Source organism: Pseudophryne corroboree, chromosome 5 (assembly GCF_028390025.1).
Source record: "Pseudophryne corroboree isolate aPseCor3 chromosome 5, aPseCor3.hap2, whole genome shotgun sequence".
Taxonomy (NCBI): domain Eukaryota; kingdom Metazoa; phylum Chordata; class Amphibia; order Anura; family Myobatrachidae; genus Pseudophryne; species Pseudophryne corroboree.
The window spans coordinates 537,962,913-537,981,657 of record NC_086448.1 but is presented as its reverse complement, the minus strand read 5'-3'; the positions used below and the strand labels follow the sequence as shown (position 1 = coordinate 537,981,657).

Here is an 18,745-nt window from a genome sequence, read left to right as displayed (position 1 = left end):
AGATTCTTGTGCCCGGCTGAGCTGGATGCACACTAGGGGCTCTCCTGAGCTCCTAGAAAGAAAGTATATTTAGGTTTTTTATTTTACAGTGAGATCTGCTGGCAACAGACTCACTGCAGCGAGGGACTAAGGGGAGAAGAAGCGAACCTACCTAACAGGTGGTAGTTTGGGCTTCTTAGGCTACTGGACACCATTAGCTCCAAAGGGATCGACCGCAGGCCCCGACCTTGGTGTTCGTTCCCGGAGCCGCGCCGCCGGCCCCCTTACAGAGCCAGAAGCAAGAAGTGTTCCGGAAAATCGGCGGCAGAAGACTTCAGTCTTCAACAAGGTAGCGCACAGCACTGCAGCTGTGCGCCATTGTTCCTCATGCACACCTCACACTCCGGTCACTGATGGGTGCAGGGCGCTGGGGGGGGGCGCCCTGAGGGCAATATAAGACACCTTGGCTGGCAAATCTACACCATATATAGTCAGGAAGGCTATATAGGTGTAAAAATACCCCTGCCAGAATTCCAGAAAAAGCGGGAGAAGTCCGCCGGAAAAGGGGCGGGGCCATCTCCCTCAGCACACTGGCGCCATTTTTCCCTCACAGCTCCGCTGGAAGGACGCTCCCTGGCTCTCCCCTGCAGTGTACAAGCTACAGAAGGGTAAAAAAGAGAGGGGGGGCACTAAATTTAGGCGCAGTATATATTATATAAGCAGCTATAAGGGAAAAACACTCATTTATAGTGGGATCCCTGTGTTATATAGCGCTCTGGTGTGTGCTGGCATACTCTCTCTCTGTCTCCCCAAAGGGCTTTGTGGGGTCCTGTCCTCTGTCAGAGCATTCCTGTGTGTATGCGGTGTGTCGGTACGACTGTGTCGACATGTTTGATGAGGAGGCTTATGTGGAGGCGGAGCAGATGCCGATAAATGTGATGTCACCCCCTGCGGGGTCGACACCTGAGTGGATGGTGCTGTGGAAGGAATTACGCGACAGTGTCGATTCCTTGCATAAAAGGTTTGACGACATACCAAATGTGGGACAGCCGGCTTCTCAGCCTGTGCCTGCCCAGGCGTCTCAAAAAGCCATCAGGGGCTCTAAAACGCCCGCTATCTCAGATGGCAGACACAGATGTCGACACGGATACTGACTCCAGTGTCGACGACGATGAGACTAATGTAACTTCCAGTAGGGCCACACATTACATGATTGAGGCAATGAAAAATGTGTTGCACATTTCTGATGTTACCCCCGGTACCACAAAAACGGGTATTATGTTTGGAGAGAAAAAACTACCAGTAGCTTTTCCTCCATCTGAAGAGTTAAATGAAGTGTGTGAAGAAGCGTGGGCTTCCCCTGATAAGAAACTGGTAATTTCTAAGAGGTTACTAATGGTGTACCCTTTCCCGCCAGAGGATAGGTCACGTTGGGAAACATCCCCTAGGGTGGATAAAGCGCTCACACGCTTGTCAAAGAAGGTGGCACTACCGTCTCCGGATACGGCCGCCTTGAAGGAATCTGCTGATAGAAAGCAGCAGGCTATCCTGAAGTCTATATATATATACACACACAGGTGTTATACTGAGACCAGCTATTGCTTCAGCATGGATGTGCAGTGCTGCAGCTGCGTGGTCAGATTCCCTGTCGAAAAATATTGATACCCTAGACAGGGACACTATATTGCTAACCGTAGAGCATATTAAAGACGCACTTTTATACATGAGGGATATTTGCCGGCTGGCATCTAAAATAAGTGCAATGTCCATTTCTGCCAGGAGAGGGTTATGGACTCGGCAGTGGACTGGAGATGCAGATTCAAAAAGGCACATGGAAGTTCTGCCTTATAAGGGTGAGGAGTTGTTCGGGGATGGTCTCTCGGACCTCGTTTCCACAGCAACAGCTGGGAAGTCTACATTTTTACCCCATGTTCCCTCACAGTCAAAGAAAGCACCGTATTATCAGGTACAGTCCTTTCGGCCCAATAGGGGCAAGCGGGTTAGGGGCGCGTCCTTTCTGCCCAGAGGCAGAGGTAGAGGGAAAAAGCTGCAGCATACAGCCAGTTCCCAGGAGCAAAAGTCCTCCCCCGCTTCCTCTAAGTCCACAGCATGACGCTGGGGCTCCACAGGCGGAGCCAGGTACGGTGGGGGCCCGTCTCAAATATTTCAGCAATCAGTGGGCTTGCTCACGGGTGGATCCCTGGATCCTTCAAGTGGTATCTCAGGGGTACAAGCTGGAATTCGAGACGTCTCCCCCCCGCCTTTTCCTCAAATCTGCCTTACCAACCACTCCCTCAGGCAGGGAGGCAGTGTTACAGGCAATTCACAAGCTGTGTTCACAACAGGTGATAGTAAAGGTGCCCCTACTTCAACAAGGACGGGGTTACTATTCCACAATGTTTGTGGTACCGAAACCGGACGGTTCGGTGAGACCCATTTTAAATTTGAAATCCTTGAACACATATATAAAAAAATTCAAGTTCAAGATGGAATCGCTCAGGGCGGTTATTGCAAGCCTGAACGAGGGGGATTACATGGTATCACTGGACATCAAGGATGCTTACCTGCATGTCCCCATTTACCATCCTCACCAGGAGTACCTCAGATTTGTGGTACAGGATTGTCATTACCAATTCCAGACGTTGCCGTTCGGTCTATCCACGGCTCCGAGGGTCTTTACCAAGGTAATGGCCGAAATGATGATACTCCTTCGAAAGGAGGGAGTTTTAATTATCCCGTACTTGGACGATCTCCTGATTAAGGCGAGGTCCAGGGAGCAGTTGTTGGTCGGGGTAGCACTATCTCGGGAGGTGCTACAACAGCACGGCTGGATTCTAAATATTCCAAAGTCACAGCTGGTCCCTACGACACGTCTACTGTTCCTGGGGATGGTTCTGGACACAGAACAGAAAAAAGTGTTTCTCCCGGAGGAGAAGGCCAAGGAGTTGTCATCTCTAGTCAGAGGCCTCCTAAAACCAAAACAGGTGTCGGTGCATCACTGCACGCGGATCCTGGGAAAGATGGTAGCTTCCTACGAAGCAATTCCATTCGGCAGGTTCCATGCAAGAACCTTTCAGTGGGACCTGTTGGACAAGTGGTCCAGATCGCATCTTCAGATGCATCGGCTGATGGCCCTGTCTCCAAGGACCAGGGTGTCTCTGCTGTGGTGGCTGCAGAGTGCTCATCTTCAAGAGGGCCGCAGATTTGGCATACAGGACTGGGTCCTGGTGACAACGGATGCCAGCCTTCGAGGCTGGGGGGCAGTCACACAGGGAAGAAACTTCCAAGGACTATGGTCAAGTCAGGAGACTTCCCTGCACATAAATATTCTGGAGCTGAGGGCCATTTACAATGCCCTAAGTCAGGCAAAACCCCTGCTTCAAAACCAGCCGGTACTGATCCAGTCAGACAACATCACGGCGGTCGCCCATGTAAACTGACAGGGCGGCACGAGAAGCAGGACGGCGATGGCAGAAGCCACAAGGATTCTCCGATGGGCGGAAAATCACGTGTTAGCACTGTCAGCAGTGTTCATTCCAGGAGTGGACAACTGGGAAGCAGACTTCCTCAGCAGGCACGACCTCCACCCGGGAGAGTGGGGACTTCATCCAGAAGTCTTCCAGCTGATTGTAAACCGTTGGGAAAGGCAACAGGTGGACATGATGGCGTCCCGCCTAAACAAAAAGCTAGAAAGATATTGCGCCAGGTCAAGAGACCCGCAGGCGATAGCTGTGGACGCTCTAGTGACACCGTGGGTATACCGGTCGGTTTATGTGTTCCCTCCTCTTCCTCTCATACCAAAGGTACTGAGGATAATAAGGAGAAGAGGAGTAAGAACTATACTCATTGTTCCGGATTGGCCAAGGAAAAAGGCATTCCGGAGGAAGTCATTCCTACGCTGATTACAGCTAGGAAAGAAGTAACCGCAAACCATTATCACCGCATATGGCGAAAATATGTTGCGTGGTGTGAGGCCAGGAAGGCCCCAACGGAGGAATTTCAGCTAGGCCGTTTCCTTCACTTCCTACAGTCAGGGGTGACTATGGGCCTAAAATTGGGTTCCATTAGGGTCCAGATTTCGGCTCTGTCGATTTTCTTCCAGAGAGAACTGGCTTCTCTACCTGAAGTTCAAACTTTTGTTAAGGGAGTGCTGCATATTCAGCCCCCTTTTGTGCCTCCAGTGGCACCTTGGGATCTCAACGTGGTGTTGGATTTCCTAAAATCACATTGGTTTGAGCCACTGAAAACCGTGGAATTGAAATATCTCACGTGGAAAGTGGTCATGCTGTTGGCCTTGGCTTCGGCCAGGCGTGTATCAGAATTGGCGGCTTTGTCATGTAAAAGCCCTTATCTGATTTTCCATATGGATAGGGCAGAATTGAGGACTCGTCCCCAATTTCTCCCTAAGGTGGTATCAACCTTTCATCTGAACCAACCTATCGTGGTGCCTGCGGCTACTAATGACTTGGAGGCTTCCAAGTTGTTGGACGTAGTCAGGGCCCTGAAAATTTATGTTTCCAGGACGGCGGGAGTCAGAAAGACTGACTCGCTGTTTATCCTGTATGCGCCCAACAAGTTGGGTGCACCTGCTTCAAAGCAGACTATTGCTCGCTGGATCTGTAGTACGATTCAGCTTGCACATTCTGCGGCTGGACTGCCGCATCCTAAATCAGTGAAAGCCCATTCCACGAGGAAGGTGGGCTCTTCTTGGGCGGCTGCCCGAGGGGTCTCGGCTCTACAACTTTGCCGAGCAGCTACTTGGTCGGGGTCAAACACGTTTGCTAAATTCTACAAGTTTGACACCCTGGCTGAGGAGGACCTAGAGTTTGCCCATTCGGTGCTGCAGAGTCATCCGCACTCTCCCGCCCGTTTGGGAGCTTTGGTATAATCCCCATGGTCCTTACGGAGTCCCAGCATCCACTTAGGACGTTAGAGAAAATAAGAATTTACTCACCGGTAATTCTATTTCTCATAGTCCGTAGTGGATGCTGGGCGCCCATCCCAAGTGCGGATTGTCTGCAATACTTGTATATAGTTATTGCCTAACTAAAGGGTTATTGTTGAGCCATCTGTTGAGAGGCTCAGTTGTTATCATACTGTTAACTGGGTATTGTATCACGAGTTATACGGTGTGATTGGTGTGGCTGGTATGAGTCTTACCCGGGATTCAAAATCCTTCCTTCTTGTGTCAGCTCTTCCGGGCACAGTATCCTAACTGAAGTCTGGAGGAGGGTCATAGTGGGAGGAGCCAGTGCACACCAGTAGTCTAAAGCTTTCTTTATAGTTGTGCCCAGTCTCCTGCGGAGCCGCTATTCCCCATGGTCCTTACGGAGTCCCAGCATCCACTACGGACTATGAGAAATAGAATTACCGGTGAGTAAATTCTTATTTTAATGTGAAGAAAAAATCCTCAGCCACTTTTCCTGTGTCAAAAGAATTAAATACCCTGTTTGAGGAACCGTGGATTAATCCAGATAAGAAATGTCATATTCCTAGACGGTTAATATCATCTTTTCCTTTTCCTCCTGAGGACAGGAAAAAATGGGACAATCCACCAATAGTAGATGCGTCAGTCTCCAGGCTCTCACATAAAATAGTGTTACCTGTTCCTTGTGCAGCCTCCCTAAAGGATGCAGCTGATTGCAAGATTGAGACTACACTCAAATCTTTGTATACAGCTGCTGGGGTGGCCCAGAGACCCACTATAGCATGTGGGTGGATTACGCGAGCCATTGCAAAATGGTCTGGTAATTTAATTGAGGGGTAAGACACCTTACCTCGAGGAAGTTGTTTTACTCCTGCAACACATCCAAGATTCTGCGAACTTTATGGTGGAAGCCATTAAGGAGATAGGTTTGCTTAATGCACACACTACAGCTATGGCAGTGTCAGCACGCAGGGGATTATGGCTACGTCAGTGGACATCTGATGCGAACTCCAAAAAAGGGGTGTAAGGCCTGCTTTTCACAGGTGAGGCCTTATTTGGTGAGGAACTCGACAAGTGGATTTTGCGAGCTACTGCGGGTATGTACACATATTTACCTTCTGCAGTTCCACCAGCTAGAAAGACCTACCCAGGACCAAGTTTACAGTCCTTTCATACTGAAAAGTTTCGGGGCAAGACCAGAGGTTCTTCTACCGCCGCCAGAGGTGCTAGAGGTAAACCACGCAAACCAGCGGCTGCTGGTTCACAGGAACAGATCCCTGGCTCTGCCTCCTCAGAGCTTTCCGCATGACGGTGGACTGTGGTGCCTGGAAGACAGGCAGGTGGGAGCCCTGCTAAAATTCTTCAGTCACATCTGGGCAAGATCTTGCCAGGATCCCTGTGTCATAGACCTTATAGCCCAGGGCTACAGGCTGGAGTTCCAGGATCTCCCACCTCACAGATTCTTCAAATCAGGCTTACCAGTTTCACAGGAGCCAAGAATAATCTTACAAGACGCCATTCAAAAACCGTTACAGACCCAGGTCATTGTTCCAGTTCCACCTCATCTACAAAACAAGGGTTACTATTGCATCTTGTTTGTAGTACCGAAACCGGATGGTTTGGTACGACCAATTCTGAACCTCAAGTTATTGTTCAAGTTCAAGACGGAGTCTCTGAGAGCAGTGCTCTCAGGTCTGGAAGAGGGGGAATCTCCTAGTGCCTCTGGATATCAAGGATGCGTACCTTCACATTCCGATCTGGCCGCCTCATCAGGCTTATCTACGGTTTGCACTGCAGGACTGTCGCTACCAGGTCCAGGCCCAGCCATTTGGTCTCTCCACGGCACCGAGGGTGTTCACCAAGGTGATGGCAGAGATGATGTTACTGCTCTGCAAATAGGGAGTGAATGTAATTCCTTACCTGGACAATCTTCTGATAAAGGCTGCGTCCAGGGAGCAGTTGTTGGAGAACATTGGTCTCACAACCAGATTACTCCTGGATCATGGGTGGATTCTGAACCTACCAAAATCTCACCTAGAACCAACGCAGAAGCTTAATTTCCTGGGAATGATACTGGACACAGAGGCATAGAGAGTGTTCCTTCCCTTGGAAAAGGCAATGGTAATCCAGTCGATGGTTTGGGCTGTCTTGAAGCTGACCCGAATCTCAGTACATCTGTGCGTCCGCCTTCTGGGGAAAATGGTTGCTTCTTACGAAGCAATTTAGTATGGAAAGTTTCATGCGAGGTCCTTCCAGCTGGATCTGTTGGACAAATGGTCTGGATTGCATCTTCATATGCATCAGAGGATTTGTATGTCGCGAAAAGCCAAGATCTCCCTCCTGTGGTGGCTACAAACTTCTCACCTAGTGGAGTGTCGAAGGTTCGGGATTCAGAATTGGATTCTTCTTACCACAGACACAAGCCTCAGAGGTTGGGGTGCAGTCACGCAGAGGGTGCAGTTTCAAGGAAGTTGCTCAAGTCAGGAAATCGTTCTTCCAATAAACATCCTGGAACTCAGGGCTATTTACAACGCCCTTCTGCAGACCTCCTCTCTTCTTCAGAATCAGGTCATTCAAGTTCAGTCGGACAATGTGACGGCGGTGATGTACATATATCGACAGGGCGGAACGAAAAGCAGAGCCGCAATGTCAGAAGTGTCAAGAATTCTCTAGGCGGAAAAACACACTGTGGCGTTGTCGGCGATCTTCATTCTGGGAGTAGACAACTGAGAAGCAGATTTCCTCAGCAGACACGACCTGCATCTGGTGGAATGGGGTCTCCACCCGGACGTGTTCCAGTGGCTGACGCGTCGGTGGGGGTATCCACAAATCGACATGATGGCCTCTCGACTCAACAAAAAGCTCAAGCGATACTGTTCCAGGTCGAGGGACCCGCACGCTGTAGCGGTCGACGCCCTGACTACTCCGTGGGTCTACCAGCTGGTGTACTTGTTTCTTCCCATTCCTCTGATCAAAAGGATAAAAAGGGAAAGAGTTCAAGCAATACTCATTGCTCTGGACTGGCCGCGAAGGGCCTATATGCGGATCTTCTCGAGTTGCTAATAGAAGATCCGTGGCCCCTGCCTCTTTGAGAGGATCTCCTGCAACAGTGCCTGTTCGTTTATCAAGACTTACCATGGCTACGTTTGATGGCATGGAAGTTGAACTGCTGATTCTAGCCAGGAGATGCATTCCTGACAATGACATCGCGGCTATGATCAGGGCCAGGAAGGGGGTAACGTCAAAACATTACCATCGTATCTGGAAGAAGTATGGGGGTCATTCCGACCCGATCGCATGCTGCAGTTTTTTCAACCGTGCGATCGGGTCACAACAGCACATGCGTGCGGGCTGCAATGCGCAGGCGCGTTGCTGCCCGGCGACGGGCAGCGACAAAAGGAACGAAGAAAGTGTTTGCAGCGGCGAACACAAGAAGATTGACAGGAAGAGGCCAGCTGGGGGTGTCAACTCACCGTTTTGAAAGAGTGTCCGTCCGAACGCAGGCGTGCCCGGCCATTTCCAGGGAGGAATCCTGATGTCACCTTCACTCCGGATCGTCGCAGTGGCTGAGTAAGTCGTGAGCTGTGCAGAGACTGCACAAACTTGCGACAAGCTCGCAATTAGGGCCTATGGGGTATATTCAATTAAAGTCGGATCCATTCCGACATGTATTTGTCGGAATGGATCCGACAACCCCTATTCAATCCCATCATAATTCGACTTTTTCAAGTCGAATTTAGATGGGACGCAGAGGAGGAGAAGGGGGGCGAGCCGCGGAGGGACAGCCGGCGGGCATACAGGGAGATCGCGCTGCAGCAGGATGTCACTCAGCCGCCCGACCTCATGGCAGCTTCCACCCGGCTCCAGCAGCGTGCTGGAGCCGGGTGGAAGCTGCCGTGAGGTCGGGCGGCTGAGTGACATCCAGCTGCAGCGCTACTGTAGTGCTGATCTCCCTGTATGCCCGCCGGCTGTCCCCCCGTCTCCCTGCTGCCCCCCCCCTCGCCTCCTCTGGGTCCGCATCTCAGTCCGACATCATTTTGATGTCTGACTGCGATGGTCGAAAAGGGGGCCAAAACCTGTCGGATTTGGCCCCCGTTTTTGACATAAACGCGTGGATCAGCAGCTATTTAGCCGATCCACGTGCTTTTCGACAAGTCGAATTTATCGACTTGTCGAAAAATGTAGCAAAATATTGAATAGGTCGAATCAGGATTCGACCTTAAAAATTTGAAAACAGACGTCTTTTTGACAGACTGCAGTTTTCGACTTCAATTGAATATACCCCTATGTCTCTTGGTGTGAGAACAGACAATATTCTATGGTGGAATTTCATCTGGGACGTTTCCTGCTTTTCCTGCAGTCGGGAGTTGATGTGGGCCTACGCCTAGGCTCCATAAATGTTCAGATTTCGTCCTTGTCTATTTTCTTTCAGAAATAATTGGCTTCTCTCCCTGAGGTTCAGATGTTCTTGAAGGGTGTTCTTCATATCCAACCTCCCTTTGTGCCCCCACGGCACCTTGAGATCTCAATTTGGTTATGCAATTCCTCCAACCGGACTAGTGTGAACCGTTACAGGAGGTAGATGTGAAGTATCTTACGTGTAAGACCGTCACGCTGTTAGCCTTGGCTTCGGCAAGGCGCGTGTCGGAACTGGCGGCGTTGTCTCACAAGAGCCACTACTTGATTTTCCATGAGGACAGAGCTGAACTCAGGACTCGTCAGCTATTCCTTCCTAAGGTGGTGTCAGCGTTTCACATCAACCAGCCAATTGTGGTTCCGGTTGTTACTGACACCTCTGCTACTTCAAAGTCTTTGGATGTTGTGAGGGCCTTGAAGGTATATGTAAACGAACTGCTCATCACAGGATATCGGAACCGCTGTTCGTTCTTCATGATACCAATAAAATTGGGTGTCCTGCTTCAAAGCAGTCAATTGCATGCTGGATCAGGCTCACTATCCAGCATGCTTATTCTACAGCAGGTTTGTCGATTCTGAAATCTGTACAGGCCCACTCTACTAGATCGGTGGGTTCCTCTTGGGCGGCTGCCCGGGGGGGGCTCAGCATTACAGCCCTGCCGAGCAGCTACTTGGTCGGGTTCGAACACTTTTTTGCCAAGTTTTACAAGTTCGATACCTTGGCCTCTGAGGACCTTTGGTTTGGTCACTCTGTTCTGCAGGAACCTCAGCACTCTCCCACCCAGTTTGGGAGCTTTGGTACTTCCCCATGGTACTAAATTGGATTCCCAGTATCCCCTAGGACGTAAGAGAAAATAGGATTTTAATTACCTACCGGTAAATCTTTTCTCGTAGTCCGTAGAGGATACTGGGTGCCCGCCCGGTGCTTCATTCTTCCTGCAAGGTTACTTGTTTAAGTGCTGTTGTTTGGTTCAGCTGTTGCTGTCCCTGTTTTCAAGTTTGGTTAGCATGGCTTTCCTATTGTTCTGTGCGAGCTGGTTCGAAATCTCACCACTTTCCTTATCTATCCTTTTCTCAAAGTATGTCCGTCTCCTCGGGCACAGTTTCCTAAACTGAGTCTGGTAGGAGGGGCATAGAGGGAGGAGCCAGCACACGTTATCAAACTTCTATAGTGCCCATGGCCCCAAGTGGACTCGTCTATACCCCAAGGTACTAAATTGTATTCCCAGTATCCCCTATGGACTACGAGAAAGGGATTTACCGGTAGGTAATTTAAAATCCTATTTTTAAACTCATAACCTGTAGTTACATTTTGGAGCAATACCAAATGACATTGTTGATTAAACATCAACAGTAAAAAATAAGTGTTTGAATTACTCGTTTTATAAATATTAATTAAAAACATTGCTGGCAAGTGACACAAGGAAATAATGGCAAGTTCAGTTTAGTGTTATGCAATCTTGTATACAGATGTGTCCTCATACACTATTGCTGCAGTCGTGCAAAACATCCCTTCTTGGCACGCCAGGTTCCATGTGGCATGGCTTGCTCCAAGCATCTTATTGGGGGCGATTTAGAGATGGACGCAGCCATGCGCCTGTATGCAGCGTCCTCGTTCATCTGGTCTGCACACATGCACCGCCCACAGTGCGCGACCCTTCTCCTTGCGGCCAAATACTGCCGGAGTGTGGTGGCCAAAATGGGGGAGTGTTGCAATCGCTTTCGGGGTGGCTATATGATGTCACATGCAGCCTCTCCAATAGAAAAATAGTGGCAGCCTGCCAGGCTGCGCAGGCTGTGGTCGAACTTAAATCGATGCGTCCGCAGATCTTGCTGTGGATGCAACGCTCTGCGTCCATCTCTGAATAACCCCTTTTGATGCATGCAGATATCGCACACAAGTGTCACATATCAAATGAATCCGTTTTGTCACATCGCATTGAGAAAAAGACGCTCTGCACTTCTCAGGACCTAGGTGTAGGAGGACACATCTGTATGTAGACTAGTCACTGTTAGGTGGCATTGCCCAGCCTACCTAATCTGAGGTCTTAGGTATGTCTGAGCTGGGCCATAAGTCTGGTGTTGTACGTTATTGAGGTAAATAAGTGCTTGTCTTTGGGATGAGTGCTAAAAATATACCAGACTTGGATGATGGTAATATGCTACTTTTAGCTTCCACCTAGTGATTTATAGGACATTTGCCACGCTGCAGTACTTGGACCGACTGTATAAGCATTCTAACACTGCAGCTGTTGGGCAATGACTCTTAGTCCTTTCAGCGTTATGGGTGGCTGAGGGACAAATTTATCTAAATTGTGGTTTCGGTTTCTTCTCTGCACCCCATAAGTTTTTGTGGAAGGGACTTAGATAATTTAGGGATGAGTCTACTATTATAGCAGATAATTTGGGGTCTTTGTGCACTTTAGGGGTATGTTTGCTATTGCAGTTGGATGAGCACCTTAAAATAAATTGGCACATACCCAGCTACCAGGTTCTCTTCTAGGTGCATTTGTGTTATTAGTGGGTGAGTGAAAATGTTATCCAGTACATATCGGGTGACCATGGACACTTCTTAGCTACAGTTGTAGTGGCTGAGGTTAATAATGTTCGGTTCCTCAGCTCAACACTTCTTGGACAAGCATTTTAAATATACTAGGTCCAAGGTTGCTCTTCCTGGTCTTCCACCACAATCTGTGTTTGTGAAATGAGATAAATGGCCATTGACATGTGGTCAAGTGTACTCCACCCATAGAGTAATGCCACCCCAAGTATGTAGAGCCTTCATTTTATCATAACAGGCAATCCCTATGGTCAACAGGGTCAAAAGGTCAACATGAAAAAAGATAGACAGCACAAAATGTCGACAGGCTCAAAAGGTCAACACAAGTTGTTGTTTTTTTGTTTGTTTTTGGGGGGGGGGGGTTATTGTGTATGTTTAACCATATATGACTCAAATTAGTACATAGGTGACTGCTCACCACGCTTTGGGCGCAGTGACTCGCTCTGTTTGCCACAAAGTTACTAAAGGTAATAGTTTGTGACATGGATAGTAAATTCAGCAGACGTTGAAAAAAAATTCCAAAAAATATTGTGTTGACCTTTTGAACATTTCGACCTTTTGTACCCGTCGACCTATTGACCATATGGTGTCGACCTACTGACTGTAGACCTTTTTGACTGTCTGTCTATCATCCACCACCCACCTGCAATCAGTCACTTTAAGTCAACAAAGAAATATTAAGGCTTTTTTTATAAACATATTGTGTATAAATGGGTCTCTAGGTCGACAAGACTTATGTCGACGGTGTCTAGGTCGACCACTATTGGTCGACAGTAACTAGGTTGACAGGGTTTCTAGATCGACAGTGTCTCTAGGTCGACATGTTCTAGGTCCACAGGTCAAAGGTCGACATGAGTTTTTCACTTTTTTTTTTCCTTCTTTTTTTTTTTTTTTTTACTTTTTACTTTTTCATACTTTACGATCCACGTGGACTACGATTGGGAAGGGTAACCTTGCCCAAACCATGTCGACCTAGAGACCCTGGGCCTAATTCAGAGTTGATCGCAGCAGCAAATTTGTTAGCAGTTGGGCAAAACCATGTGCACTGCAGGGGGGGGGGAGGGGGGAGCAGATATAACATCTGCAGAGAGAGTTAGATGTGAGTGGGGTGTGTTCAAGCTGAAATCTAAATTGCAGTGTAAAAATAAAGCAGCCAGTATTTACGGGTGGTCTTCTGTATGCCGACTGACGGGATCCCGGCGCACAGTATACCGGCGCCGGGATCCCGACAGGCGGCATACCGAAACTTATTCTCCCTCGTGGGGGGTCCACGACCCCCCTGGAGGGAGAATAAAATAGTGTGGCGCGGCGAGCCCGCAAAGGGCTCATTTGCTCTCGCCACACTGTCGGTAAGCCGGCGGTCGGGCTCCCGGCGCCGGTATGCTGGCCGCCGGGAGCCCGACCGCCGGCATATCGTAGTGAACCCGTATTTACCCTGCACAGAAACAATATAACCCACCCAAATCTAACTCTCTCTGCACATGTTATATCTGCCCCCCCCCTGCAGTGCACATGGTATTGCCCAACTGCTAACAAATTTGCTGCTGCGATCAACTCTGAATTACCCCCCCTGTCAACCTAGACACTGTCGCCCTAAGTGTGGTCGACCTTCAATACCACACCCGTATAAATGCATTCTGACTGTCTAGCATTTAACTACTAGTGTGGATATTCTTATGGATAATAAACATGGAGGGTTGGCACGTATGAGGTTTACTGAAGCTGAATATCCATGGTGTTACACAAAGAATGTAGCCAACACATAATTTTACCCTCGCATTTACCATTCCCAACCCTTTCGATATGCAAGACTAGAGTAAACCTTTTTGCCAGTGTAAAAAACAGACTGAGCTGTAACTTGTCTTTTTTCTCTCTGCCTCGATGACATAAAGGTTGGGATAAGCATTCCTATGGATATCATGGAGATGATGGACATTCATTCTGTTCCTCTGGAACCGGTCAACCGTACGGCCCGACTTTCACAACCGGAGATGTCATTGGATGTTGTGTTAACTTAATTGACAACACATGTTTCTACACTAAAAACGGACACAGTCTAGGTAATGCACAATGCCCTCTAAATACCCTCTCTGTTTTCTGTCACCGTTAGAGCGGTCTGTTCAAGATTGGTGATTCGCAGCAGATGAAATCTTCGTAATGCTTTAACTATATTTGTGGTGATATATGTAATTTTACTGTGTAGCTTACTTCTCAGGGGAAGAATTCTTTATTTGCTTTAGCAGCTATGCAGCCCACATTCTTTGAATGTAATGCACTGTGTATTCAGCAAAGGTCCCGACAATCAGGAAACTCTGTACTGGTCATTGGCCAAATTAGAGGGTGGTTTTATTATTACTGTACTGTAGAGGCCACGAGGATTAAATCATTTTGTGCTTCTGTAGATGACATGTATTGTTGGTGTATCATCTACCTTCCCAAGCTGCATCTGTAATGTATTTTATAACTGAACATTTAACACCAAAGTAATTTCTACTTTTTCTTCTTAAACAGGTATTGCGTTTACAGACCTTCCGGTAAGTTTTATTATAGTAAAATGCAATTTACTATTTATTTCTCAGAAGCCACTGTATCTGATCTGCAATGGAGTTTTTTTCCTAACAGGAAATTGGGCATAGAGTAGGTTAGTTTTTTTCTTTTTCCTACTATAAATAATAACTAGCTGATGTTCCCGATTTCAACTAGGCAAAGGTTTGCTGGACAAAACATTTGACCCCTTTCACCCCCTTGGGAGTCGAAGTTAGAAAAATTCATGCTTAGTGGGTGGCTGCAAATAACTGTCACGGTTTACAGACCACCCAGCAGGTCACATGCTCCAGGTCACCCAGCAGGTGCACAGGAAGAGTTCACCAACTGTCACATTTTACAGAACACAATGGTGATATGGCAGAGGGATATTTTGCCACATAACAAAACGAAGCAATCCATTACAACGTCAATTTTTTTCTGCGAGTCTACGGACCTTTAATTTGGTATATGACGTGCCCTGTTCTGATAATGGAATCTTCGAAATATGTCACTCATAAGTCCTCCTTCTGCTAGTAATATATAGATAATAATTTAGTTTATATAGCACTCTTTCTCCAACAGGACTCAAGGTGCTTAACAGACAGTGCAAACATAATACAGCGATTTAGATAAAACAAACCGTTCAGAAACTGTGAACACAATGCAGATTAGATTTGCATGACAGAGACCATGGCGGTAAAACAAACGGTGTGGCAGCCATTTTGGGTCTTCAGTTGTAAGGAATTGTTCATCCCACCCGCAAAGGATCTAGGTGAGGCAGCCACCTCAGGCGCACTACAGAGAATCACACAGGGCAGAACAGGTAATGCTTGGAACTGATGGCACATAATGGAAGAGATGATACTCTGCAAAGTCCTTGCAAGTTCCTCTGAATCATACATTGTTTATTCTACACAGAGCACGAGACGAGGCAACCATGGGCCTAATTCAGATCTGTTCGCTCGCTAGCTATTTTTTGTAGCGCTGCGCACAGATAGACGCCACCTATAGGGGAGTGTATTTTAGCTTTGCAAGTGTGCGAACGCGTGTGCAGCCACCCTGTACAAAAACAGCTTGTGCAGTTTCTGAGTAGCTCTGACCTTACTCAGCCGCTGTGATCACTTCAGCCTATTCGAGCCCGGAATTGACGTCACACCCGCCCTGCAAACGCTTTGACACGCCTGCGTTTTTCCAACCACTCCCATAAAACTGTCAGTTGCCACCCACAAACGCCCTCTTCCTGTCAATCTCCTTGCGAACGGCTGTGCGAATGGTTTCCTCGCTAGAACCAGTGCACAACAACGATCCACTTTGTAACCGTACGGCGCGCCTGCGCATTGCGGTGCATGCGCAGTAGTAACCTGATCGATGCGCAGCGAAAAACGCTAGCGAGCGAACAGACCTGAATTAGGCCCCTTGTTAGGTGCACCACATTAGTTACAATGTGCGAATAAGCAATACATGGGAATAAGACATACAAGGATAAAATGGGTAGTCAACTAATCTGCCACCCACTGCATATGCAATTCATTGGGCTGCTAACCCTGTCCTTGAAAGTACAGGCGAGGCAGCCATCTCCAGTGCACTACCTAGGTTACAGTGGGCAAGGTATGCAAACTGTGACTCAACAGGCAACCCTTTCAGATATTCAGAGTAGTGAATGGAGGTGCACATTCGAGAAACAGGGAACCATAGAGTTGGGAAAACACGCATGGTTAAATCAGCTTAGGGTGACAAACAATAATAAACAAAACTCCAGTAGTACCGTATATACTCGAGTATAAGCCGACTTTTTCAGCACTTTTTCTCTAACGTCCTAGTGGATGCTGGGGACTCCGTAAGGACCATGGGGAATAGATGGGCTCCGCAGGAGACAGGGCACTTTAAGAAAGAATTTGGATACTGGTGTGCTCTGGCTCCTCCCTCTATGTCCCTCCTCCAGACCTCAGTTTGAATCTGTGCCCGGACGAGCTGGGTGCTGTTTAGTGAGCTCTCCTGAGCTTGCTATAAGAAAGTATTTTGTTAGGTTTTTTTATTTTCAGGGAGATCTGCTGGCAACAGACTCCCTGCAGCGTGGGACTGAGGGGAGAGAAGCAGCCCTACTCTCTGAAGATAGGTCCTGCTTCTTAGGCTACTGGACACCATTAGCTCCAGAGGGATCGTACACAGGATCTCACCCTTTGTCGTCCGATCCCGGAGCCGCGCAGCCGTCCCCCTCGCAGAGCCGGAAGACAAAAGCCGGGTGAAAGAAGCAAGAAGACTTCAAAATCGGCGGCAGGAGACTCCAGTCTTCATATGAGGTAGCGCACAGCACTGCAGCTGTGCGCCATTGCTCCCACACTAAACCCACATACTCCGGTCACTGTAGGGTGCAGGGCGCAGGGGGGGGCGCCCTGGGCAGCAATTAGGACCTCTTGGCAAAAGTTGGGCATATATACAGTTGGGCACTTTATATATGCATGAGCCCCCGCCATAATTTTACACAGAAACGCTGGACAGAAGCCCGCCGCTGAGGGGGCGGGGCTTCTTCCTCAGCACTCACCAGCGCCATTTTCTCTCCACAGCTCTGCTGAGAGGAAGCTCCCCAGGCTCTCCCCTGCAGATTCATGGTAGAAGAGGGTAAAAAGAGAGGGGGGGCACATAAATTAGGCGCAAAAACATTATATACAGCAGCTACTGGGTTAACACTAAGTTACTGTGTGATTCCTGGGACATATAGCGCTGGGGTGTGTGCTGGCATACTCTCTCTCTGTCTCTCCAAAGGGCCTTGTGGGGTAACTGTCTGCAAAAAGAGCATCCCCTGTGTGTGTGGTGTGTCGGTACGCTTGTGTCGACATGTTTGACGAGGAAGGCTATGTGGAAGCAGAGCGGGAGCAAATGAATTGAGGTGTCTCCGCCGATGGCGCCGACACCTGATTGGATGGATATGTGGAAGGTTTTAAATGATAATGTTAATTCCTTGCATAAAAGGTTGGATAAAGCTGAAACCTTAGGACAGTCGGGGTCTCAGCCCATGCCTGATCCTATGTCGCAGAGGCCGTCAGGGTCTCAGAAGCGCCCACTATCCCAAATTGTTGACACAGATACCGACACGGATTCTGACTCCAGTGTCGACTATGATGATGCAAAGTTACAGCCTAAATTGGCTAAAACTATACGTTATATGATTATTGCAATGAAGGAGGTTTTGCACATCACAGAGGAAACCCCAGTCCCTGACAAGAGGGTTCATATGTATGGGGAAAAAAGGCAGGTGGTGACCTTTCCCCCTTCACATGAGCTAAATGAGTTATGTGAAAAAGCTTGGGAATCTCCAGATAAAAAACTGCAGATTTCCAAACGGATGCTTATGGCGTATCCTTTCCCGCCAACGGACAGGCTACGCTGGGAATCCTCCCCTAGGGTGGACAAAGCTCTAACACGCTTATCCAAGAAGGTGGCCCTACCGTCACAGGATACGGCCACCCTAAAAGATGCTGCAGATAGAAAGCAAGAGGGTACCCTGAAGTCCGTTTATACACATTCAGGTACCTTACTAAGGCCGGCAATTGCGTCGGCCTGGGTGTGTAGTGCTGTAGCAGCATGGACGGATACCTTATCTGAGGATCTGGATACCTTGGACAAGGATACTATATTAATGACCCTGGGGCATATAAAAGACGCTGTCCTGTATATGAGAGATGCTCAAAGAGACATTAGCCTACTGGGCTCTAGAATAAATGCAATGTCGATTTCTGCCAGAAGGGTCCTGTGGACTCGGCAATGGACAGGCGATGCCGACTCAAAAAGGCACATGGAGGTTTTACCTTACAAGGGTGAGGAATTGTTTGGGGAGGGTCTCTCGGACCTGGTCTCCACAGCTACTGCTGGAAAGTCACATTTTTTGCCATATGTTCCCTCACAACCTAAGAAAGCACCGTATTACCAAATGCAGTCCTTTCGTTCACAAAAAGGCAAGAAAGTCCGAGGTGCGTCCTTTCTTGCCAGAGGCAGGGGCAGAGGAAAGAAGCTGCACAACACAGCTAGTTCCCAGGAACAGAAGTCCTCCCCGGCTTCCACTAAATCCACCGCATGACGCTGGGGCTCCACAGGCGGAGCTAGGCCCGGTGGGGGCGCATCTCCGAAATTTCAGCCACAAGTGGGTTCACTCCCAGGTGGATCCCTGGGCAATAGAGATTGTGTCTCAGGGATACAAGCTGGAATTCGAGGAGATGCCCCCTCACCGATACCTCAAATCGGCCCTGCCAGCTTCCCCCTTAGAGAGGGAAATAGTGTTAGCTGCAATTCACAAATTGTATCTTCAGCAGGTGGTGGTCAAGGTTCCCCTCCTTCAACAA

General features: G+C 48.5%; 1 protein-coding gene across 1 annotated transcript in view; it reads left to right on the top strand.

Annotated features, from left to right (window-relative positions):
- Positions 1–18,745, top strand: part of RANBP9 (RAN binding protein 9) — a 154,487-nt gene that overhangs the window by 94,890 nt on the left and 40,852 nt on the right. Inside the window, exons 4-5 of the mRNA XM_063923196.1 lie at positions 13,775–13,942; positions 14,394–14,416. Coding sequence (XP_063779266.1) covers positions 13,775–13,942; positions 14,394–14,416 — 191 coding nt within the window. The remainder of the gene's footprint in view (positions 1–13,774; positions 13,943–14,393; positions 14,417–18,745) is intronic.